The sequence below is a fragment of the Choloepus didactylus genome, chromosome 9 (genome assembly GCF_015220235.1).
Source record: "Choloepus didactylus isolate mChoDid1 chromosome 9, mChoDid1.pri, whole genome shotgun sequence".
NCBI lineage: Eukaryota > Metazoa > Chordata > Mammalia > Pilosa > Megalonychidae > Choloepus > Choloepus didactylus.
The window spans coordinates 123,542,585-123,568,131 of record NC_051315.1 but is presented as its reverse complement, the minus strand read 5'-3'; the positions used below and the strand labels follow the sequence as shown (position 1 = coordinate 123,568,131).

The 25,547-nt window shown below is 40.6% G+C and overlaps 1 protein-coding gene across 19 annotated transcripts in view; it reads right to left on the bottom strand.

Annotated features, from left to right (window-relative positions):
- The window catches only part of LOC119544978 (nuclear body protein SP140-like protein), a 108,569-nt gene that overhangs the window by 3,833 nt on the left and 79,189 nt on the right, over positions 1-25,547 (bottom strand). For 12 of the 19 annotated variants that reach the window (XM_037850617.1, XM_037850624.1, XM_037850614.1 and 9 more), the window contains 9 exons: positions 23,870-23,986; positions 22,933-22,986; positions 16,782-16,856; positions 13,194-13,241; positions 11,455-11,559; positions 9,892-10,034; positions 8,131-8,169; positions 5,803-5,844; positions 48-163 (listed from right to left, as the gene is read on the bottom strand). In XM_037850617.1, the coding sequence (XP_037706545.1) occupies positions 48-163; positions 5,803-5,844; positions 8,131-8,169; positions 9,892-10,034; positions 11,455-11,559; positions 13,194-13,241; positions 16,782-16,856; positions 22,933-22,986; positions 23,870-23,986 (739 nt within the window). The remainder of the gene's footprint in view (positions 1-47; positions 164-5,802; positions 5,845-8,130; positions 8,170-9,891; positions 10,035-11,454; positions 11,560-13,193; positions 13,242-16,781; positions 16,857-22,932; positions 22,987-23,869; positions 23,987-25,547) is intronic. The other 7 variants (XM_037850620.1, XM_037850623.1, XM_037850619.1 and 4 more) reach the window with 7 other exon arrangements.

Sequence of the window (25,547 nt, the reverse complement as noted above, 5' to 3'; positions counted from 1 at the left end):
GAGAGATCTGCAATAAAGAGGGGGGAGAGGGACTGCAACTCACGGACCTCTCTGTTTCCACGGGCGGGATGTGACAATCCTCATGAAAGGATCTTGAACAGGTATCACAGCAGAACAGCCGGCCTCTATTCCTGCACACCTCACATTCATTTGAGTTTTCGGGCTGGAAGGTGAGATAATGTTGACATCGTTGGGATCAGTAAGACCCCAAAAGGTTGACACGATGGACTAGAACACATTGCCTTTGCAAGTACCAAAGTGGACACCTCTAAATTTCTCTCCTCCAAAATGCCTATGAACTACACTAAGTGGAGATTTTAGAAGAGACGTTTAGGAGGAGGGTGCTGGGCGCTGTGTGTCAGGCTAGAAAAGTGTTCTCTATGAAAACAGAGATCCTGACACAGAAAGGTCAGTAACAACAAAAAAAGGATGATGATTGAAAGATAAATCTGAGAATTGTATTATTCTGCTGGCAAAGTCCAGCCCTTGAATACAATATCTTCTCTAGTTGTCTTATTACATTGTCTAAACTGACTTGTGGAAGAGTGACATACTGAGAATTAAATATGACGAAATAATCTTCTGAGAAATCACTGCCTTCTGTTTTCTTGGTTGTTTGTGCTCCATGAGTTGGAGAAAGGGCCTGGGCAGGAGTTCCCAGCCTCTGGATTCTGGGATTGGAGGACCTGTTGGCTTGCAGCAGTGCCTTTGGGTTACAAGGACCAGGGGTGGAGATGACCAGATGGGTGCTGGGAGGACTCAGCTCTTCGTCTCTGGGCCTGAGGGAAGACTCTCTGTGGCTTAATTTGCCATGGAAGTCACAGATGTCAATGGCCAAGGCATGTGATAGCAGCAACCAGCCTGGCCTAAAGACGGGGGGGGGGGGGGCTCCACCTTAATTTTCTGGGTCCATAAAATTGCTGGTGCTCTTGTTATAAATAAGGAAAGTGGAGGGACGATAAAATTGGCTGATGCTGGATTTCTTACCATTCTCAATGTTTGGCACTTTTAGCCAGATTTAGTTTCATTTACAGAAGTTAAAAATGTGACAGAATTTGCATCTGAGTGTTATGGAGCAATTCACACATGTGAAAAACAATGCTATTTATAGGCCAAAAATTTGTCAAGCAGGGCAGGGGAAACCACAGTCTTTTTTCCTCCCCCCCCCTCCTCCACCTTTCTCTCTCCTCTTCTCTCTCTCTCTCTCTCTCTCTCTGTGCTAATTTTGTAGCAATACCATGTGAACTCCTACACACAAGTCCTATATGTGAGCACCAGGTGTCTGTCCTGGAGAAATACCCAAGAGAATGGATACCTGCTAACTCTCCTGGTCCCACCTGAGCAGAAAGGGGCAGTTAAAGCTGTGAGGTGTAGAAAAATTTCACCAACGAGAAGCAGGGTATACACCTAGGTGAAAATATCCCATCTATACCATGGCTAGAAAGAGGAATTCTCACTCTCATGTGACAATCTAAGTGTCCAATACTCTTCAATACTGTTACAGACTAGGGGACTCGCCCCCCTGGGTCTGGGTGGTTGGGACTCTGGTGGTGGTGGTGGGGGGGGGTCAAGAAGTGGGGGAACTGATGAGCAGGAGGTGACAGGGAACACTATTCTAATTTGTAGGCCACGTTTTCCTTCTGGAAACTCCTTCAGTTTTTTTCCATGACACTCCACTCTCTTCGATTTTCCCTAATACTCTACCTCTTTCTTTTCACTTTCCTCACTTACAATGTTGGAATTCCATGGAGTGCTGCCCTAGATTCCCTGCTCATTGCAACACCCATTCTCCATGAATGACCACAACTACTCCCATGACCAAGCTTACAATGTATATTATCCCCAGACTCTCAGACCTGTATCTCTGACCTTCTTTCATGCCCCTAGACATCCAAACCCTGCTTTCCATCATCCCTTGTTTGGTGCCTTTCATCACTTGTTAAACTCATCCCATCCCAAACCACATTGCTTATCTTCATGTCCCAAGACTACTCCTATTTTAGTGCTCCTCATCTCACCAACCACCCTACCACCCTTTCAGAAGCCTGGAAGTGAAGACAGATTCCCACCTCCTCATCCCAGATATCCAACCCACCACCAGTCCTGCTAATTCTAATTTTTAAATATTTCATCACATTTTCAGAGATTTTGTAAGTTTGGCTGCTGCAAGGATGCAGAGGACTTAATTAATAATGCTATCTTATTAGCCCAAGAAAAATCACCTGTTATTTGGGTTAAAATAAAGATCAGACATCATCCGTGATGGTTAATTTCATGGCAACTTGGCTAGGTTATGGTGTCCAGTTGTTTGGTCAAGCAACCACTGGGTTAATTGTTACTGTGAGGGTATTGTGTAGATGGATTTATGTTATTAGTCAGTTGATTGCATCTACAGCTGGTTACCTCTACAATCAACGAAGGAGATTGCCCTAAGCAATGAAGGGAGTCTCCTTATCCAATCAGTTGGAGTTTCCATCACTACTTCAGCCAGCCAGCTTCTTCTTGGGAATTCACCATCACCTTCACTGAGTTTTCAACTTGCTGCCTGCCCTACGGAATTTGTACTTATCAATCCCCATGGTCACGTGAGATAGTTCCTATAACACTCCTCCTTCTAGAATGAAGGAGAACCTTTACTAACAGATTTTGGTGCCCAGAATTGTTGTTGAGAATCAGAATTTTAAGGATGAGATTTCTGAATTGGTTCTATGGTTTTTGGAATTGATTCTCTAACCTGATTAGATTCAAAGGCACTAATGACTCTATTTCCAATGATGAAGAAGGCACTGATAGTCCATGGTGTGAACTGGCAATAGAGATGTGCAAAATATCACCATTGGACACTCCTACTCAAATATTTATAAGAGGCAAGACTCAGACTCTGGGTAGCACTGTATTTGATACCTTAGCAGTATTTTGTGAAGTTAAAAACTATATGAGAAAATTCTAGACTGCTAGATATATCTTGTCCATGTGTTCCCTTCCAATAGGAGAACTTGAGGAGTGGTCTGGTATGGAGATCCTTGGGCATGTTCCCAAGTGGGGACTGAGGTTAGGTTCCCCCTGGCATGGGACTTTGTAACTGTTTTTCCTTTTTGTCATAACAGATTATGTTCATAGACAAATCATACTCACACTTATACTCAACAGATTCTGACATTGTTCTTAGGCTGCTGTGTCAAGGTTTCTGAATCCTCATCCTATAAAATAGACTGCAAGTGGGCTCTAAGAATGAATAATATGTGCAAATTCCATGCTTGATGTTCCATTGTCTAGAAATCCTGCAAACTTGACATGTCTCATCTTTTTAGCAATAAATTTGTCCTTTGTTTAGCAGTGGATCTCAACCTGTTGCACAGTAGAATCACAAGAGGAGCTTTAAAGAAATTCTGATACTTCGAGTTTTGTCACCAGAGATTTTGATTCAAATAGTTTGGGTTGGGACATAAGCATTAGTATTTACTTTTAAGTTTCCTACATGATTCTAATGTGAAGTCGCTAGCTGAAACCTCTGACTTAAGATCTGAAGCGTGGCCTTTGGGCCAGCAGCACCAGCATCACCTGGAACTTGTTAGAAACGCAATTTATTGGCCCCCTCCCTCACCCCAACAGGTACTGAATTAGAAGCCCTGGGGTGGAGCCCCAGTCATCTGTGAGATAACAGGCCTTCCAGGTGATTATGATGACACTGCAGATTGAAAAGCAATGGTCTAAAGGGGCTTACAACTTTGGTTGTATCTTAACCCCATGAGGGGAGCTTTGGAAAATCTCAAACCTAAAGTCACATTTCAGACCAATAAATTCAGAATCTCTGAGGGTGCGTCCCACAAGTGATGCTAACTTGCAGCTAAGGCTGAGAACCTGAGCCCTAAGGAGATTTCTTCTGAGCAAGGACTGGGTAGTTGTAAGTGGAAGTAAATATCAGTCTTCAAGCTCAGCTACAAGAAGGATTATAAAAAAGAGTGAGGACATCCTTGCTGGAACAGTTGTATTTGCATCTTCTTAGAGGGCACGGCCACAGGCTGTGAGAAACAACCTCTGTGTCCCCTTCATCAACCAAGTTACACCAACCCCAGGGATGAGAACTGTTTGGCTTTGGAAGGATCCCATCCTCAGCAGAGGAATGAGAGCAGGGTGGCTAATATCAGGCTCTTTCTTGGGCAAAGCATTTGCTAGAAAATCGAAGGATGTGTCCACTCCTTGTTGACCCCCTCTCAGTTGGTGTCCTTTATCATTACAGCTGTACAGTATCCTTTTGTGAGAGGCAACTCCCGGAGTTGTATGTAAGCTGCCTGTGCTGGTTTGGATATACTAAGTCCCCCTGAAAGCCATGTTTTAATCCAATCTTGTGGGATATTTGGATTAGGTTGTTACCATAGAAATGTGACTCACCTAACTGTAGGTGAAACATTTTGATTAGATATTTCCATGAAGGTGTGGCCCCGCCCATTCAGGGTGGGGCTTAACCAGATCACTGGAGTCCTTTAAGAGATGCTTGGGAGCCGACAGAGATGCTAGGAGATGATCCAGATGCTTGCTGATGCTTAGAGATGCTTGGAGGTGTGGACAGAAGGAAGCTTGAGTTTGCAGATGCTAAGCTTAGAGATGAAGCCTCGAGTTTGCCCCAGAGAAGCCAAGAGAGGACTCCCAGACACTTAGAAATGCCCTGGGAGAAAGAAGCAAGGACACACAGGAGCTGAGAGGGAAGCTAAAACACAATCTGGGAGCAAGGGACCAGCACATGTCAGCCATGCACCTTCCCAGCTAACAGAGGTGTTCTGGATGCCATCAGCCACTTTAAAGTGAAGGTATCCTCTTGTTGATGCCTTAGTTTTGATGCTTTTATGGCCTTCAGGCTGTATATTTGTACCCAAATAAATCCCCTTAATAAAAGCCAAGCCATTTCTGGTATTTTACATAATGGCAGTACTAGCAAACCGGAACAGTGCCCCTGCCTACAATGTCCCTCTCACCGAATGAACGGAATCAAAGTATGATTTAATTTAGAGAAGGGAGTCATCCTTCACCCATGATTCTGGCAGATTCTAAAGCAGGCAGCCATATGGCAAGCAGAAAATGGTTAGGGGCATGTGGAATCAGAATGGTTTGCACATCATCGAGACACAGCCGAGCAGTTTGAGGAAAAATGCCCTGTTATGCACTAAGTGGTGATGGTTTCAGTCCTAACCAGCTCAGCACCCTGAGGACTTCCTCAAGACTGCCTACAAGGGCTCCATAAATGACCCACCTGCCCTGCATACACTCCTCTGCAGGACTCATTAAGGAACCCCAACTTGAACTCGCCAGCTTGGCCTGGCCTCTTCCTTCTGGCTGATGTTTAAAACCATCTTGAGCTCTGCCTGCACCTCAGAATGGATGTTTGGGATTTTCCTTTCCTTTGTGGCCTGCTTTCTTTAAATTGCTGTTATCCTCTCAAATTTGCTCCTTTCCTCTAATCAGCAGATTGGTCTTGCCCTTTATCACTTCAAGCTCCATCTCTAGAGATCACAGTGATCTAGAGCTTTGACTCCCACACTCATTGTGGAGGGGAAATGAGGAAATGGGAAGATTTCCATCAAAGCAAATGGAAAAGATACTTTCAAACTGAAACACCCAACCCAGAACCATCTATCACCTAACCATCTTTAGGTAATGCCCCTGATATTCTTTGCTCATCACTCATGGTAACATGCTCCAACTGAGAGTGAGCATGCTTCAGGGAAAAGCAGTACTGTCACACATAATGTACCCAGGGAAAAGTCCTGGATTATTCTGGAATTATAGGTGGGAATTAGTACTTACATATGGATCAATAAAGTCATTGTTGAGAGAGTTCAGTTTTCTCTGTTGAAAGAGAGAAAGATTGCATGTCAATATTGAATATGATTTTTTGTATCAACCACACATTTCAGCAGGCTTCGTTATGCAAGAAATTCAAACCATAGTCTACCCTTTATCTCATAACTGTTTTATGGTCCTCTTTCTCTATTAGCAGAATAAAAAGTGCCCAATGGTCCAATGCAAGCTCCATTCCCTGGCTCTCAGACCCAAGGTGGACCATTGTGAAGCCATAAAGGGAGACTGGCCCTGGTTTTCATAGACCAAACTGGAGAAACTCCACTGGTTCTCCTAGATTGGGGGCCCCTCAGGACCAAGATGTGTCCTCCACCCGGAGGGGCTGCAATGGGAGGACCAGGCTGGGACTCATCATTCCCAGCACCCCCGGGACTCCAGGGCCCAGGGTCCTGGAGGCCATGTAAGTGTCCCAGAGAATGCCATGCCTTCTGCAGCTCTCCTGGGGCACCGTCACACTGCCCTGACGATAAAATGCTTCCCTGGTCCCCAGTACCCCAGCTTCCTGAGGGAAAGTACCTCTCCATCCTCTCCTGATTCCCAAGCTGTCAGGTTTACATTGCCCTTAGATGTCATGAAATGACTCGGCCTCCATTCTGTCTGGAATAATGAGTGCCTCAGCTTTTATCTCCAGCAGAGATGTCAAGATAAGCCAATCAGAGTGATCCAGGGAACAAAAGCGTGAAAGGCAGCTGTGTCTCTGCCCACCTCTCTGATGTAGCCTAGATGCCCCCCACCAACCCCCAATTAGACAATGAAGTTGAAATAGCTCTTTGAGGTCAGGGACATTGTTTGGCCTCCTTTGCATTTCCATTGGTCTGGCACATCATCTGACACTTAGTGACTGCTCTGTTGTTTGTTGAACAAATGAACAAGCGCACAGATAAATGAACAAGTGAATACAGCTGTCACTCAAGACATGAGGTTTCTTAGCAGCCACTAAATGATCACATTGGATTTTTATATCCTACCATCTCTCATTAGAGGGCTTACTGGAAACTTGTCATCCATAGGGAAGCAGCCAATGGCACCACCTGCCATGTGATGCTGAGTATGACACTGCAGCATCAGAAGCCAGAGGGAATTGAGAGAGGGTGCCTGAGGTGAAGGGGTGGGAGATGGCCAGCTCCCCTGATTAACGCAAACTGAGGAACCCTTGACTCTTTGAAGCAGGGTAGAGGTATTTGGTCATAATGAACTGATCAAATAATGTCTCTTTCTCCAGAGAACTCAGTGGATGAAGAGCCTAATCACTGCATCCTAGGCTTACAGCCACTGGAGCAGGAGGCCCAGAAACCGTGACTTCCTGGTGTGGTCACATATGTTAGAGGTTGGAAGAATGAAAGTCCTTCTGTCTCTCTCCTTTGCCAGATTCTCTCTCACACCCAGTCTTGGAAAGGCCAAGGAAGATGTCAACTACCTCATCACCTTCCCTGCATCTACATGGCATGGAAAAAACTAGTTCATCACCTCTACATACTACTTGGACAGAGGGAGAATTCACCTCCATGAATAGAAGTGAAGTCTTCATTGTCCTTCTTGTGGGGCCAAAAGGAATCTCCCGAAAGGAAAGTAGCTTGTCCATTGGGTGTATCAGCCTCCTGATCATGCTATTCCTAAAATTATCATCTCCATAAAGGAAAAAAGTCCCTTTGAAGAAGTACGTGTGTGTGTGTGTGTCAAGAAGGAAAGGAAAGATAAAAGAAAGGGAGAGAATGTACTTTTTACTGCTTGTTTCATCAGATCACATAAGACTACATTTTCATTCCAAGGGGATTCCTCCTCTATATCAGGTCATCTGGATGACCATGGGATGCTTCTGGAGAAACTTCTGTTCCATTCTTATTTCACTAAATATAGAACCCAGAAAAGTCAATGAAAACAATTAGTGTTCAAGTTGCGGTTGCAAAGGCAATGGTTGTTATGCGGATTGTTTGGAACATTTCAAAATCATGCTTGCTTTTCCAACTCCAGAACAATTTTTTAATGTTTATCTGTAAAGCAGTATGGCCTCCAGACCTTTTCCTAAAATGTTAGTTCTGTCTCATTATCTATTTTTAAGGATTTTTCCCACCTCTATCTCAAATGATTTAATGCTCAAAGATATCCTGGTCCTATACAGCATATAATGTTCCCAAGCAGTGACTGTAAAAAGCACCATATCACAAAAAGGAGATTTATCATAATCGGTCAATTTAGAAATAAAATAAACCTACAGGTATGGAAAATCAACAGTATGGTAGATGAGACATTGACAGAAGAACATGTAAAAATCACCTTTTTCGTTGGTCCTGGTAGGTATGGTAGATATCCTTCCTGAAAGATAAAAGGGATTAATGATGTGATGGATTCTTGTTTCTATTTTGTGAGTTTGGCATTTCCAACTGCCTTCCAGATATTTCTACCTACATGTTGTACTGTTAATTCAAGTTCAAGATGTCTTTATGGAAAATTACCTTTCTCTCCAAATCTGTAACATGCTACTCTCTTTATCTAGAATCAGCTTTAACATCACCTTTAAAAGCTGTACACTTCTCTTCCTCTCCTTACAAAGCCTTGCCCAATTTTCCTTCACAAACTCATCTAACTCTTCACTTCCTGTCCATTCCCTGCTGTGTCTCCAGCTGTGTCCTTACAGCCTCCATAGTAGGGCTACCACATCGGCACATCCTAGTGGGAGACAGACTGCTGTCAGGCATTGTCCATGACCTTGGGCACACAAAGGTGTCCAGGCCCTTGGGATGACAAGTGAGAAAAGTAGACATGAGATAGGTAAGGACGAGAGGGTGTAAACTGTGCCCCCATAGAGTGCTTTAGGAGCCAGAGATGTGTGAGTTTTAAGGGCCTCAGAGAGCACGTGATGTTTGAGCTGGGCCTTCAGGTTGTGTGTAGGTCTACTGGGCAGAAAGGCTGGGGAAGGTCATTTCAGATCTTACTTTTGGAGCACTCCACCCTCCGATTTTGTGTGTGACCATTAAATCCTTCTCAAGCACTGTTTGAACTATGTCATTCCCTAACTCAAACCTTCAGCAATGCCCAGTGACTCCTTCCTCTGGCCTCCAGACCTCTGCAATCAGCCCAGCCTGTGCATCAAAGATTATGACCCACAACTTCTTGACAAGCTGCAGGGTGGACTTTCATTCCGCCCTTTCTACATAGAATGCCCTGTTCCTACATTTTTGCCTGTCAGAACTGTTCTTACTTTAAGACCCAGCTCAGTGCAAACTATGCCCTGAAACTGTCCTCAATCACAGAGCCAGAAGCTACTGCATCTGTTCCCAACCCTGCCTCTCTTCCTGATGGATGCGCTGTGTGGTCCTGCAGTTGTGAGTGTGTAGCCTTCCTCTCAGGTAAGAGAGGCATTTAGGGGCTGGGCCTACACCTTGTGCTCCTTCGTGTCTCTGGAAGTAGCCCAATGAGTGTTTGCTGAGCAAAGAGCTTTTCCTTTATTGTTAGAGTGCAATGAGGTAAGGCCTTTTGGGGTACATGGAAGAAAGCACCATATTTGAACTCAGAAAACATGAGATTGCCTGAAACAGTGACCATGGTCCCTGCTTTGTCCACACCAAGGAGTTTATATGAGACCAAAGGAGTTGTGTTATAATCTCTTCCAAGAATGAATTTGAAGTGGCTTATCCAAAGAAATAATGTTGAAACACTTTGTACTCCAGGAAACAACCATACTGATGTATTATTTTCAGATACATAATTATACTGTTACTTTTAAAGTTGGTTCCCAAAGTTTATGACCTCTCCCCCCAAATTTAAATTACTTTCTTCTGACCAAGTTATGGAGTTGATTAGTGGCAGAGCCAAGACCACAACTAACTGTCCTACCTTCAAAAAGATGAGAGTTGAGTGCATCTAGAGGATTAAGCCATAATATAACCAGCCAAGATGATGCTTGGGTGGAACGTTAGTCAATATATGCATTGCGCCCTGGGCAAGGGGGGTCATGGCCATTTGCTGGACATTAAGCAATTCTGCTAACGTTTGGTGTTGATGAATCATGACAGGTAAATCCTTGAGTTAGAATACCTCTATCAGGACCCTCAGGGGCCATCCACGACAGTGCAAACTCAGCTTCCAGTTCTTTGATCTTTCATGGCCTCCTTTGATTTCAAATTCCCTGGGAGTGTACCACTCTCCATCCTCACTTTGTATACTCTTCTCCGAGACTCCTGTAAAAACCAAGACAGGCTGAGCTCCCTTTGACTCCTGAGAGGGACCCAGACTGTGAAAATTCTTAATCTGGGTCTCTGCCGTTGGCTCTGGAGCCACCCATTTCAGGCTCAGGATCAATATTAGGAAAGTCTGAATTTCTCACTCAGACTTCAGGGGCCCCAAACCTAGCCTGAAAGGTGAGGGAAGAAAGGGATTCCCTGCTGCATGTGCACACTTCTTTGACCTTCATGCAATGAGGAGAATAATTACCACCCAAATTTATCTATTTAAAGTATCTTACAATTTTTAGAAGAGAAAAAAGAATGGTTCTAAAGGATGAGCAGGATCCTTTCCTTCCCCTTCTCTGAGACCCAGGGTAGAGCCAGGCTGAGTTTCAGTGGATCACATATCTGGATCCTCTTATTCAACATTTTTTACCTAGTGAATGGTAACCGCTTTTTATTTCTCATATTTTGAACTCATGGATATTTTATGTTGAAAGTAATTATGGAAATGTTAGCTAGTAGGAAACAATGTACTCATAGAGCAAATATTTATACTTGTTGGTGTCCAAAGAAGTAAATTTTGGGAAGAGAGAGCAATCATAACAGGTGAACATTTCTACTGTGCTTTAATGATAATAATTGACAAAGTGGTTTACATCTATTATCTCATTTGGCTTCAAAAATATGATGAGGCAAATTTCATTATTATTCCCATTTTGTGGAGAAGGAAGTTCAGGATCAGAAAGACTGCGAACCTTGCCGTAGATGAAACATATACTTACTTTTGGTATAACTGAAACTTGAATCCAGGTTTTCTGATTTTAAATCCTGTACTATTCCCACTTAACACAAGGCTGGATTGGTATTACAGGGGATGGGGCTATGAAGGATGTTGTTGTGGTTCAATTTCTCAAACGTGTAAATTGACTCAAATTTTTTTATTATTTTATTTATTATTATTTTTTTATTAGAGAAATTGTAGGTTTATAGAAAAATCATGCATGAAGTGTTCCCATATACCACCCTATTATTAACATCTTACATTAGTTCATACGTTTGTTGCAATACAAATGTGTACATTAACTTTTTGAGGAAATAGCAAACTGTTTTCCACAGCAACAAAACCATTTACATTACCATCAGCCATGTATGAGGGTTCCAATTTTTCCACATCTTCACCAACACTTGTTATTTCCTGTTTTGTTTTGTTTTTTCTTATGTACACTGTAGTGGGTATGAAGTGGTACATCATGATGGTTTTGATTTGCATTCCGCTAATGATTAAAGATAACGAGCATCTTTTCATGTGCATTTCGTGAATTTTTAAACTATGGAAATGCCATCTTTTCTCCAGCATAACCTGGGTGCCAACTCCCTGAAAACATGTTATTCACATGGGTATTTTCCGGTTGGAAAAAATCATGAAACTCACCTTGTTTAAATATCTCCTTATATAATATCCCCTTCACTTCACCACAGGTCACAGGAAGTTCAGGAGAATGAAAATTCATATTTTTATCTCTGGGAATTCTTTGACCTGAAAGGGAGCATTTTTTTTTTTCATTGCACTTTCCTTTACAACTGTGCACTGTCTTCCTCCCCGCTTCCCCAACCTTTTGAGATCTTTCTTTTGTAATTTAAAATGTATTGGAGGAATTTATCCCATGAAATAGTTAAATTTCAAGGTATTTATTTTATGGCAGATTAGATGTATGCAACAATGTTGTTATTCACTCCCACCCTCTAAAATCCTACACAAAAGCCTTGCATGGAAGGATCTGAACTGTCAAGCTAGTTGACCACCACCATCTATTATATGGTGATTTAAAAAAAATGTTTATTGTGGTAACATATATATAACATAAAATTTGCCATTTTAACCATTTAAAAATGTATAATTCAGTGGTATTTACATTTACAATGTTGTGCTGCCGTACCATCACCACCATTCATTACCAAAACTTTTTTGCCCCAAAGAGAAATTCCATGCCTATTAAACAATGACCCCTCATTGCTCCTCCCTGGCCCCTGGTACCCTCCAACCTATTTTCTGTCCTTTTGAATTTGCTTATTTTAGATATTTTATATAAGTGGAATCATACAGTATTTGTTTATTTGTATCTGGCTTATTTCACTTAGCATAATGTCCTCCTGATGTTTTGAAGGGACATTTCTCATCTTATTATTACTTTGTAGAATGCAGATGGAGAAAAACACCTTAAACTTGAGTTTTGTCTCCCAATTTGAGACACTGACTGGGAAAACAGAGAGCAGATGGCATGGGGCACCTCTCAGGGGCATCATCTTTCTGCCTTCCCTGCTCTCTGCTCTGCTTCACTTCTCCTTCAGGTGAACTTTCTCTGTGGCTACAAGGGAAGTTCAGGGGGCTCTAGAAGAAACCCCAAATTGCTCAGGGAGAGGGTCTTTACATACCATTTGAGTGGAGGAAACTGAGGATCAGATTTCACCAAAGTGGACATCAAAGGTCTTAATTTGAACTGATGCAGCAGAAGCATCTGCTCTTGGCCTTCCAGCCAACGCAAGGGGACCCACTAAAAACTCGTGGCTGTGGCTGCTCTCTGGGATGGGCAAGGAAGGGCTGTCTACAGTCTTCAGAGTCCGGTTCAGAGATACCCAGAATATTAGAACTGGGGTGGGCCCAAGAGGGCAGTCCATCTAAGCCACTGCCCCTCTCCCTTTACAGGTGAGGAAATTGAGAAAAAAAGGTCAAATGATAGGTGGAAGTCACACAGTCACTGGCAGTATAAGAATTAGAACACAGGTCTTGTGTTACCACCCAGGGCCCCCAGGTGGGCAGCCTGTGGCTCTCTATTTGGGCATGAGAAGGGTGAACTAATTATCATGTGGGTCACACACTTTATACATTTTTCTTTATATTTCTGTCCTCAAAAGTTGTCAGTGCAGTGAGAGTGGCACTGTGAGTTCAACTGAGAGCTGATTTCTCTCAGGCCTACTAGCAAATCAGTGGGGTGGGTGTTATCGCCATCCTGCCATGTTGTCAAAATTGTCTGCTGCTGATGAATATCCTAACATTTGGTACCAGACTGTCAGGCGTAAGGAAATTGATTTATTAGTTCATTACTCAGAACACAGAATATAGGGTTTGAATTTTAGATGTTTAATTATTCAAAGTGTATTAATTCTTTTTACCTCTTGTTTTGCTTTTTCTCAAAGGAGCAGTGTTGGCTCTTTTTCTCCCTGAGAAAGTAAAAAAATAACATAAATCTCTCTTGTTTATAATATTGCATTGCAAATAGCAGTGTTTTACCAAAACCACATTCACAGGGAACTTTTCAAGATGCTGCCCAGTAGTTAAAAAATATCAAATGCCTAGGAATTGGTGACATCTTCTTTAAAGGGCCAGACAGCAAATCTTTTAGGCTTTGTGGACCATAGTCTCTGTCACAACTATTTAACTCGGCCATTGTACTATGAAGGCAGCCATAAGTAACATGTAAATGCATAGATGTGGCTGTGTTCCAATATAAACTTTTACTAACAGAAAGCATTCAGTGGACTGAATTTGACTTGTGGCCTATATTTAGTTAGAAAACTGACCCCTTGTGCTGGTTTGGATGTATTATATCCCCCAAAATGCCATGTTCTTTAATAAAATCTTGTGCAGATGTATTAGTGTTGATTAGGTTGGAATCTTTGGATTAGGTTGTGTCCATGGAGATGTGACCCACCCAACTGTGGGTAATACCTTTGATTAGATTATTTCCATGGAGGTGTGGCCCCACCGGTTCATGGTGGGTCTTGATCGATTTACTGGAGTACTTTAAAAAGAGCCACACAGGCCCAGACGCCATCTGCAGCTTAGAGAGACATTTTGAAGACGGCCATTGAAAGCTGACACTGACATTTTGGACAACACCATTTTGAAATGCAACCTGGGGGCAAGAAAACGCCACCTATGTACCTTCCCAGACAACAGAGGTATTCCTGATGCCATTGGCCATTCCTCAGTGAAGGTGTACTCATGTTTATGCCTTGGACACTTTTATGGCCTTAAGACTATAACTTTGTAACCAAATAAACACCCTTTATAAAAACCAGTCCATTTCTGGTATTTTGCAGAATGGCAGTATTAGCAAACTGGAACACCCCTGGTCTAGACTTCATTATTAATCAGATGCTTAAGTAAGCCATATCTCATATTTCATTTGTTAATTACCTAAACCATTCCAAATAAGCTTGAAATAGTGTTTTAGGTATCTTCCAAGCAATAAGGTAAGAACAATAATGAAAATGAGTGTCTGTTAACTGCTTCTGTGTACCAGGAACTATCCTTAGACCTTAGCTACTATTAATTTACTTCATCCTTAAAGCAAATATACAAATAGAGATGAATATTATCCTTATATTACAAATGAGGAAACTGATATTCAGAGATTAAAAATGCAGATTTCCTTTGGTAAAGAGATAAAGATAAAGGCAGCAATATAATATCTTGATGGAAACTTCACAATGGGCTTCACGGGCCAGACAGCTGCCACAAACACGAACTTGAATAAAGACTTTTTTGCTGAAAATGGTGGAGAAAATGACCAAGGACTTCAAAACTAACCCAATAAGGCCTGAGATCCAGGGTCTAAAAGTTGTAGAGTCAGAGATAGCACAAAACGATTGACTTAAAAGATGTTGCAGAAGCATTTATTCTCTGATTTATGTGCTGATTGGCTGTGTCCCAAAAGAGTGAATCAAGACCATGTGCATGTTGAGGTCTGCCATCATGCAATGTGTTTGATTTTTGAAGTCAGAGACACAAAGCATATGTTTTTTCTTTCTAAAGTTCTATGCCCATCTTTCTGTGCCCACGGGTGGCATCAGGGAAAGCCATTTGGATTGTGCAGGCCCAAGGAGGAAATTTCCTGCAGATATTCAGTCATGAATGATGTTTCTTTTGAGCAGATTATGACCAGAATAGGCTGGAAAGGGATCTTTCCTTCAATCCAACGAAAAGAGGACTTAAGAATTGATGATATTATCTCACTTTCTGGGAATCTGCCATAACAATAACTCAAGAGAGTTTTTTTAACCTCATCAAGATAAAAATGGCTCCATGAGACATTTATTAATGATTATAGGAATCACTTCCCAAGATCAAGTAGGTTCTGCTTCTCAAGATGTTACCTTGGGAGAGTTTATCAAGATTGTGGAAGTACATTGAGAGGAGAGATTACTAAACTTGCATAAAAAATCATACAGATATTAAAGGCTTGGGAGAAACAAGGAAAATGAAGAAAATGTAGACCTCAAAGAGATGAAGCTTTCTTGACACTCTTTGCCTGTCGCTGGGAGAGAAGCTGCTCTAGTTTGGTCAGTTCCAAGACCATGATTGGGCCAGGGATAGTAGTGGGTATGGCTGCCAGGAGTGAAAGGTCCTTCACACAGGTGTGGCTCTTGGTGGGACGCTCCTCTCCTGCCACTCGTGATGCTGAAGTGAGTAAGGGAAGCTGGCCAGCTCTGACTCTCACTCTTTCTCCCTTCCCTCCTGCAAGGATCAAGACCTGCCCCCCTGAGGACACCCAGACATCTTGCTCTGTCTGATCTCCTTTTCCATAGAGGGCCAGATGGAACCCCAGCCCTGGCCATCACCTGAGTCTGCTCAGCCATAAGCATTACTGGTAAACATACATTCTCTTGCTCTATCTCTCTCTGTTTAAATCCTTCTGAGGCTAATGGGGGAGTTAGACTCACCTTCAAAAACCTATTGAGGACAAACAAAAAGGAAGCTTGCAGAAGGACCATCCAATGTCTTAATTCCCAAGCAAGTTGGCCACCATCAACTACTGAGAGACGGTAGGACATACTGCTTCCGCTGTACTAACAGGAGATTTCTAGCCAAATCACCTCTTTCCAGTTATGTGACCAGAGAGAGTCTTAGAATGTAATTGTGTCCATCATTTGACAAAATTGTGAATTTGAGCAGGTACTGGCTGAGTGGAGAGCAGGACCACAATGGGCCAGTCAGCAGGAGATAGTGTCTGCCTTCTCTGCTTGCTCCATTTTCCCTTCACAGCAGCTTTCTCCTGCTGGAAAGGGAAGCTCAGGGAAGAGCCAGAATAATCTACACAGGGGAGAGGCTTTGCACCTCATAACCTCTACATGGGAGGACTGAGGATCTGATTCCTAGAAACAGATATAAAAGGTCTTAAAATGAATTTCAGGACGATGACCTGCAGTTCCTACCCTTCCAGCCAGCGAAGCTGGGGAATCCATTAAAGTTCACCCTGTGGGTTTCTTTTTACTGTGCAGGGGAGGGACTGCCCACGGTCCTTCCTGACTTCAAGGGGAGATACACAGAATGAGAGCTGGGTTGTGCCTAGGAGGGCCGTCTCAGTCACTTTATTTCACTTTGCAGATGAGTGAACTGAGGCAGAAGAGGTGAAGCAACAGGGTGGTGGGAAAGAGAAGGGACAGCTAAATGACTGTTATACCCCTTATATGCCCACAACTATTTCCTGCCTGGAAAGTTATCTGATCAGCTGATGCAGCACCGCACTAGCCCCTGGGCACTGGAGTCTGGTTGCAGATCTAACCCCAAGTTAACGTGTTTGTGGTATTGTTACCCTTCTCTCCCTGACACGCTTTGGAAATTGACTGAAACTAATATATTTCTCAGCAGTTCATATAGCTACACAAAGCAATTCAACAAATAGATTTATTTCTAAAAATAAAGATGAGAATTTAGCTGTTCAATTATTGAAAGTATACTTGTCTTTCCTTCTTTACCTCTTGAATGGACACTCTTCCATGGAACTCTGAGTCTCTGAAGTACGGGGATTCTAGGCCTGCCTCCCTTTCTCCCTGAGAAAATAGAAACATCAAAAACAGGTGTTGCATTTGCACACTGATGTTTGTGGAGGCCGTATTCATGATTTGCAATGGGTGGAGGTGGCCTAAGGGTACACAGACAGAGGAACAGAATGGTGAACTGTGGTGTATGCATACAATAGAATCCTGAGCAACTGTGAGACGGAGTGAAGCTGTGAGACACCCAATGAGGTGAATGGATCCTGTCGACAGCATTTTGAGTGAAGTACGCCAGAAACAAAGGCAAACACTATAATTCCTAATCAATATGGACTAACTACAATGTGTAAACTCAGAATTGAATCTTGGAGCACAGCCTATCAGGGGAATGCTTATTGTAATGGTCCCTAGATTGTAAGCTCTAACAACAGTCACATCTGTTCCTGAATTGTAATGGCTATCTACAGATTCCGAGATGCTGATCCCTTTGTGTATGACCTGGTCAGTCTCTGGAAATTTGGGGAGCTGTGTGACACCTGAAACTCAGAGCTAGAGCTCGGCAGATATGAATGTCAGTATTAGTGCATACAGCAACTGTTTAGAAAGCTGAAAAAGAGTCCAGACTTCAATTAGAGATATGAATGAAGTAGATCTGGTTAGGACTAGGGCAAATTGGGCCAAATGGTAAAGGGTGATACTGACTGTGTTTTAAAACTTCAACGTCCATGTGAGACCAAGGGAAGAGATGTTTATTTGGTGCAGGATTTATATTTTCCAAACAATTTAACTTGTACAGTCAGTTTGTTCAAACACCATAATTACATGGAACTTTGAATAGTAAGTAAGATCTGGTAGGTTTGTATACTTTAGTGTGAAATAGCAACACATCTCAAAGTAATTTGGGCAGAGAATAAAAATATATATGCAGGGCCCCCCTGAGGAGCTGGGTGAAAATGTGGAAGTACTGGACTTCTTCACCTGAGTTGTTGCTGATGTTCTCACAAACACTGAGGACTGACATTTAGGTGTGCCAAGCCCTCTATCTTGTGGCTTGCCCTTATGAAGCTTTCTACTGCAAAGGAGTAGCTAAACCTGCTTATAATTGTGCCTAAGAGTCTCCCCCTGAGTGCCTCTTTGTTGTTCAGGTGTGGCCCTCTCTCTCTAGCTAAGCCAACTCAACAGTTGAACTTGTTGCTTTCCCCCCATATGGGACCTGACTCCCAGGGATGTAAATCTCCCCGGCAACACAGGATATGACTCCTGGGGATGAATCTGGACCTGGCATCATGGGATTGAGAACATTTTCTTGACCAAAAGGAGGATGCAAAATGAAACAAAATAAAGTTTCAGTGGCTGAGAGATTTCAAATGGAGTTGAGAGCGTTCTTATGCACTGTATAGATACTCCTTTTTAGGTATGAATGTATTGGAATGGCTGGAAGTAAATACCTGAAACTATCAATCAAACTCCAACCCAGTAGCCTTAACTCTTGAAGATGATTGTATAACTATGGAGCTTACAAGGGGTGACAGTGTGATTGTGAGAACCTTGTGGCTCACACTCCCTTTATCCAGTGTATGGATGGGTAAGTAGAAAAATGGGGACAAAAACTAAATTGAAAATAGGCTGGGATGGGGGAGGATGATTCGGGTGTTCTTTTTTACTTTTATTTTTTATTCTTATTTTTACTCTTTCTGGTATAAGGAAAATGTTCAAAATAGATTGGGTGATGAATGTACAACTATATGATGGTGCTGTGAACAGCTGACTGTATGGATGATTATATGGCACGTGAATATATCTCAGTAAAACTGAATTAAAAAAAAAACAAAAAACAGATGTCACCAGAAAGTTACATTGCACATACAGTCTTTTAAAAAAATCCATTTAAATATAACTCTTCAGAGCCTACTAAAAGAAAAAACGTAATCAAGAGCCTTGCAATTACTAAGCCTCTGATAATTAACCAAGCCTTTGATGAGGGTTCATTTCAGATTTCATTTTCTTATGCCCCAAACTAATTCAAATAAGGAAATTTGTGACGTATTTTCATTTGTATCCCAAGGAATACTGTAATAATAATAATAATTGGAGCTAACACTTGTTAAGTGCTTGTGACATGTTAGATATTATTCTAAGATCTTTACATCTACTAAATTACTTATGAGATAGGGACTTTTATTATCCCAAAAGCCAATGAAGAAACTGAAGCATATGGAGAAAATTCAGAAAAACATTACAAAATTAAGTGAAGGTATTGTAGATTTCCTTTGATTAAGAGACAAAAGTTAAGTGGCAGAAATGCAAGAACTCAGATTGTCCAAAGAGATGTGATGATGAGATGAGCGCGTGTCCTCATCTTAGCCCTGAACAGAGGCTTTTGGCTGAAAATGGTAGTAAAAGTGACAAATGACTGCCTGCCTGGGGTCAGACAAAAAATTCATGTGTAAGAAACAACCAAGAGAAGATTGCTGAAGGAGAATTTGAGAAGTGGAGACTGAAGTCCTAGCCTTAGGGATAGTGGAAGCAATGAAGGACTGACTGAAATCCTATTGTAGGTGAATATAGGCTGACTCAGCAGGTGATGGTATGTTGGTGGAAAGATGGTAAGTCATGAGCACTTACATCTCATGAGTGGTGTGTCCAAATGTGATGGCCTCTAAGGCAGGGATATGAAGTGCTCTCTCTTTCTTCCCCCCTCCCTCCCTCCCTCCCTTCTTCCTTCCTTGACTAAACTAGAAATGGGGATTAGGATGACAAATCAAAATGTTAAAAGTATATGACCTGATAGTATAGAAATGGTAAAATAACAAAAACAAAGATGAGGGGAGGGGAAAATATGGGTGATAGAGCAAGTTCCTGGTCAGCTTATAGCTATGAGTCAAAGAGTACTATTTCAACAAATCAAGGAGAAATATTAAGCACATATAAAAATTTAAAGGTAAATACAAAGGTAATGTCATGGCCTAAAATTAGGTGGGAGAGGAAGGGGGTGGAGAGAGCAGTAGGACACTTACTGATGTTAGTATTGGGTGGGAAACTAATGCATAGTGTTTAAAAGAGAGACCAAAGGTATCATGAAAGGGTAATTCTATGAGTAACCATTAGAACAGAAATACAAAACTCCCTATATCAGAAGTACACAAATCCATAGAAAACATGGGCACAAATGCATAGCAAACAGAATGCAGAACGTTGGTGTTTAAAAAACCCAACTCCCCAGAAAACATAATACAAATTATGACAGAAACAATATCAAACATTTAGATCCAATCAATAAAAATAAATGGACTTATCGCACTTATTTTTTTAAATTGAGATTGGATAACAAAACAAAATCCATCTTTTCATCATATACAAGAGACTTACTTAAAATCCTATTTAAACTGTTGAAAATAAACATATAGGCAAAGGTATAGTCAGCATATATCAATAAAATGAAACCAGGGGCCATACCCTGAATAACAAAGAAAGGCCCCAAAGTTTTAGGCAAGTAGAAATTACAGGAGATACAGAGAGACATAGGTAGAAACACATTACTAATAAAAGACTTTAATTTCTGTTTCCCTCAGTCCACGAGAGATCAAGTAGACAAAAAGAGGAGGCCATGGAAGATCCATAATATATTTAACAAAATTGATATCATTGATATATATTGAACTCCAGACCCAGAAAATAAGAGAATATACTTTTCAGCACCTCTTGGGTCAAAGAGGAAATAAAAACCTAGGTTATAGGACACCTAGGAAACAACAATGATGAAAATGCTGCTTATGAGAAGCTACAGGGCATTGCTGACATGGTTCACACCAAAAAAATAATAGTCATAAATAATAAATCAGTAAAAAAGAAAAAAATGAGACCAACTGAATTAAGCATCTGCCTCAGAAAAGTTAGAAAAGTACAACAAAATAATACAGATGGCATGATTATATACCCAGAAATCTCAAGAGATACAAGTAAAAAAATACTATAATAATAATAAGAAAAGTCACTAAGTTTAAAAACTAAAATATAGAATTAATAACTTTCATATATAGGAGTAAAACCAGTTAAAAGATATAATGGAAGGAAAGACTTCATTTACAATACTAACAAAGGAGATAAAATACCTAAGAATAAACTTAACAGACAGTGTACACATGAAGAAAGTGTCAAAGCACCACTGAGGCCCCAGAGGAAGGCCTGACAGATGGATAGATGTGTTGGGATCTAGGTAGGGGTCTCAACATCAGAATGATGGGCATTCTCCCTACATTAATTTATAAATTTAACATGATCCCAACACAAATACTAACTTTTTTTTTAATTTAGAAAAGCTGATTCTAAAATTTACATGGAAAAATAAAGGAGAATACCAGGAAAAATAAAGACCAGGCAGAGCCCAGAGAGAGACAGGTCCTATCAGGCTAATGTGTAGAAGTCATGTGAATAAAAAGAGAGACCCAGTGAACATAACAAAGTTTATAAACAGATGCACATTTTTATGGGAATTTCATATACAATAAAAGTGACACCTCAAATTACTAGAAAAAATGGCCATTTTAATAAATGGTATTGGGACAATTGAAGATCCAGCTGGAAAAAAGAGAAAATTGAATCCAGCCTTCACACAGTGTGCCCACAGATTAAAGATTTTAATGTAAAAATGAAAGCATATAATACGAGAAGAAAAATGGAGAACTATTCTATAAATTTTGAGTGGGAAAGGCCTTTCTAACTCTGACAAAATCCAGAAGACTTAAAAGAAAAGATTGATAAATATGAGTTCTTAAAAATAAGTAACCTCCAGCTGTTATATAACGGAATAAAGATACCATTGATAGTAACAAACAAATTTATCCAAGATATAATTGTAAGTTAGTAAAAAAAAGTATAAGAAATTTAAAAAGACTTAAACTTTAAGAAATGTAAGAGCTATATAAAGAAAATTCTGAAATTTAATGGAAGAACAGTAAATGACATGAATAAATGGATAATGTCTCTATTCTCTCGATTCATCTGCAAATTCAATGCACTGCTAATCAGAATCTCAATGGACTTGGAGAGGGGGTTGGGAGTTCTTCTTGAGTTGATTCTAAAGTTCACTCCAATGAAATACCTCTAACACTTCTTTCTTATAGCCCCTTACACTGCAAAAGGAAAAATATATAAATACCTCTGAACACTTCTTTCTCTCTTATAGCCCCTTCTGTTGCAAAAGGAAAAAAATATATATACCCAGAGAAAGGCGTGGTCAAAGTGATGATTTAAATCACAAGGCAACAGTGTAAGGAATATTTTAAAAATTCCCACCTCACATATACACAAAGAGGTAAAACCCATGTGAATTATAGATGTAAACAATAAAAATGATCAGGTACATCAAACACTACAGAATCAAATATATAGCAATTTTTTAAAAATCTTGAGGTAGAAATGCCCTTGCTAGGAATCAGAGAGAAAAAGGTAGTCAGATTTGACTACCTAAAAGTTTAAAATTTCTGTAGCATAAAAGAGTCCATTAACAAACTTAAAGGAAAAACAACAAATGGAACAAATATTAGTAATATACATGACTGAGACTTAATACCCACAACGTATAAGCATTCCTATACTCATTCAGCATAACAAGAAAAAAAAAAGCAACCACAACAGAAAACACCACAACACATTTTATGACAAAGAATTCTAGGAAGAAGAAAAACAAATGACCAATGAATGAAAAATGGAAAATGCTCAAGCACACAAGACCAATGCATATTAAAACAACACCAAAATAAGACTTTTGATAGCTCAAGTTAAAAATGTTAAATATTTTTGTACAGGTATGATATATTAATTTAAAAAGCAAAAAAGGAAAAGTATGTATAGAATTACTTTGTTCAGTTTATAAAGGTACGTTTCTAAATGTGTCAATACCTGCATACAAAAAATTTGGAGAGATATACATAACTGTTTACAAGAAGCATATATTTAATAATTAGAATAAAAAGCAAAATTAAGATATGATAATTTTGAAAAAGTAAATTGTTACTTTAAAAGGTATTCATTTTTTTGCCCTAGAAATGTATAGAAAATAATAAAACCTTAGTATTAAAAAATAGTTTATTTGAATATAAAAATCAAGTGAATTCTTATTCATGCTTACTTCTTTTCCTACTACGTTTTCTCGAAGTAGGATTATTTCCAGTATCTGTGGTATCTAGAAAATAACAGGTGTGATGAGGAAACTGCAATTTATAAATAAAAGTTACACAGCTCAAGTCTTCACACTGAGGAAGGCTTGCATTTATAATGATGTTTTGAGTATCATTTCTCTTTCTTCCCTCTAAAGGAACCAGACAGGAACTGAATTGATATCCAAGGATTTCTCATTTATGAAGCAAGGATAGTGACAATTATCTTGTTCAGGTTTAAATATTTTTGTGTGAAGATTAAATAGGAAGTTATTTGTAAAAGCTCATTGGAAATCCCTATATAAATCAATTAACATGGTGGAGGGCCTCCTTCATAACTATATGTTGGTTTTAAGAACAGTTGATCCGAAGTCTTTTTCCTGACAGGTAGCTGAACCATTAGTCTTTTGAAGTTTTCCCAAGATTGTGACAAAGTGACCCAGCATAGGAACACTTGGTTTTCTTTGTTCCATGGACAAAGGTGGAGTCACCACAAAAATCTACCACTTTAGTATTAATATGCTAATGTAGTAATCATTTATAGTAATGAATTTCTACTATGTCATCCATATATAATCAACTGGGCCAATCCTGTTAAACACAACTTTATAATGATCTCTTGCCTCGCTGCAGTTCCCAAAAGGGTCAGATCAAGCAAATGCAGAGAATGGGGCTCTGAGTTGGACTAGATCCCTTCTCATCACAGTGTGTCCAGAGTCAAGTGCATTAGGACACCGGAGCTTTGATTTCAGACTCCTGACATCCTACAGACTGGACCTGTCACCTCACCTTCCATAACTGGCCCACGTCCTGATGTCCTCCTTGAACCCTGATCACCTGCCCCAGCCCTACTGTAGATCAGTGGTACCTGCAAGTTACCCCAACCCCAGAACCCTTGGGCAGCCTTACCTTTCATGTCAGGCTCTTGGCTGCTTCCAACTCTTGCTTCCTGGGCTTCTGACACACCTTTTGAGGAACACATCACACAGAAGCACTTCTCAATTTCAGTTCCCAGTAGCTCTGTTCCTAAATTGTGATTAGTAAAGAATTTCCATTCATGCCCCCCACTCCAAGGAGCCTCTTTTATGCCAACATTAGTGACTCCCCTTCCTCACTCCTACCTCAAAAGATGGCTCTACCTTTGAAATCTTTCTCTTCTGTTGCCCCTTACTGTGTGCATCCCTTATGTTCAATCACTGTCTTTTTTCTCTTTTATTCTTTTCTCATTCCCTATGTCTCTTTTTTCCTGTTTTTCCTTTACCTGCTTCTCCCATGCATTTGCTGATGACATTTTTAACTGAATTTTGTATTTACTTTTATGTGATGTTACTCTTTTCCAAAAATATTATCTGTTAAATATATATGTATATATATTCATATATACATATATAATTCTTAGCATAATTTTTGTACACTATTCCACATAAATACCATAATAAACTAAGTTTTGCCAGCAAATTTTTCCAAATTGGAATACTGAAAGTGAACAATTTTATTCACTTACTCAATACGTACTTATCAAGATCCTCAAAGCAGGTTCTGGGACGAGTGCTGATGACAGCTCAGGGCACAAGACTGCTGAGGTGTTGGTTCTTGTCAATCTTATGGGCAACCAAGGAACTGACATAAATGAGTGAATGTTTCAAAACATGAAGAGTATTGGGCCACAGATAGTACAGGATGCTCCAGGGGCATAAGGTAGAGAGAACGAGCTTAGTTGGGATGAGTGACCTTCTTTCAGAGGAAGCATCATGGAAGCAGGAGATATCCAGATTAAAGAAGAGGGAGACCAAGATGATATCCCCGAATGGAGGGCAAAGCCTGTGCAAAGGTATGCATTCAGCAAACTCAAGTAACCTAAAGAAGTTCCGTATGTCTGAACTTGGAGTGAGAGTGAGGGACAACAATGAGGCTGGAGACAGAGGCAGGGGGCAGAGGTAGGTAGTGGCTTTGGAGGTTACAAGATGGATAACTGACTTATCCCTAAGGGAAATTAAAGGACATTGGCTTTTATGTAGGAAATTAGCATAAACATATTTGCATTTTTGAAAGATCCATTTAGCTGAATCCCAGAGAATATATTTTGTGGGAACAACATTAGGAGGAGGAGGAAGAACAGGAAGCTGTTGCACTGGTTGAAAATAGCAGTGATAGAGATCTGAATTAGAATGACAGAATTGGGGATGGAGAGAAATGGACAGATGGGAGATATTTAAAAGGAAGATTTGATAGAGTTGGGTGACAGACGCAGCACATAGGTTAAGGAGTGGGTGGTGTCATGGCGGACTTCTAGACTTTCAACTGAAGAAAATGGGACAATTAATTGTTTTCAGAGAAAAGGAACACTGGAGAAGTAGATGCTGGTTTTAGAGAAGATGATGTGATCAGTTTTGGAAGTGTTGAGTTTGAAGTTTGAAGGTCTTAGACATCCAAGTGGCGATGTCCTTCAGGACCTGGGGCAGAGATCACCTGCCCCTTGGCTGAATGCATTTAGAAGACACAACTGAGCTGGGGATGTGTGCTTTTGAATCATTAGTTTGTAGATGGTGATTGTAGCCGCAGAAGTGCGGGGTGCCTGGGATGTGGC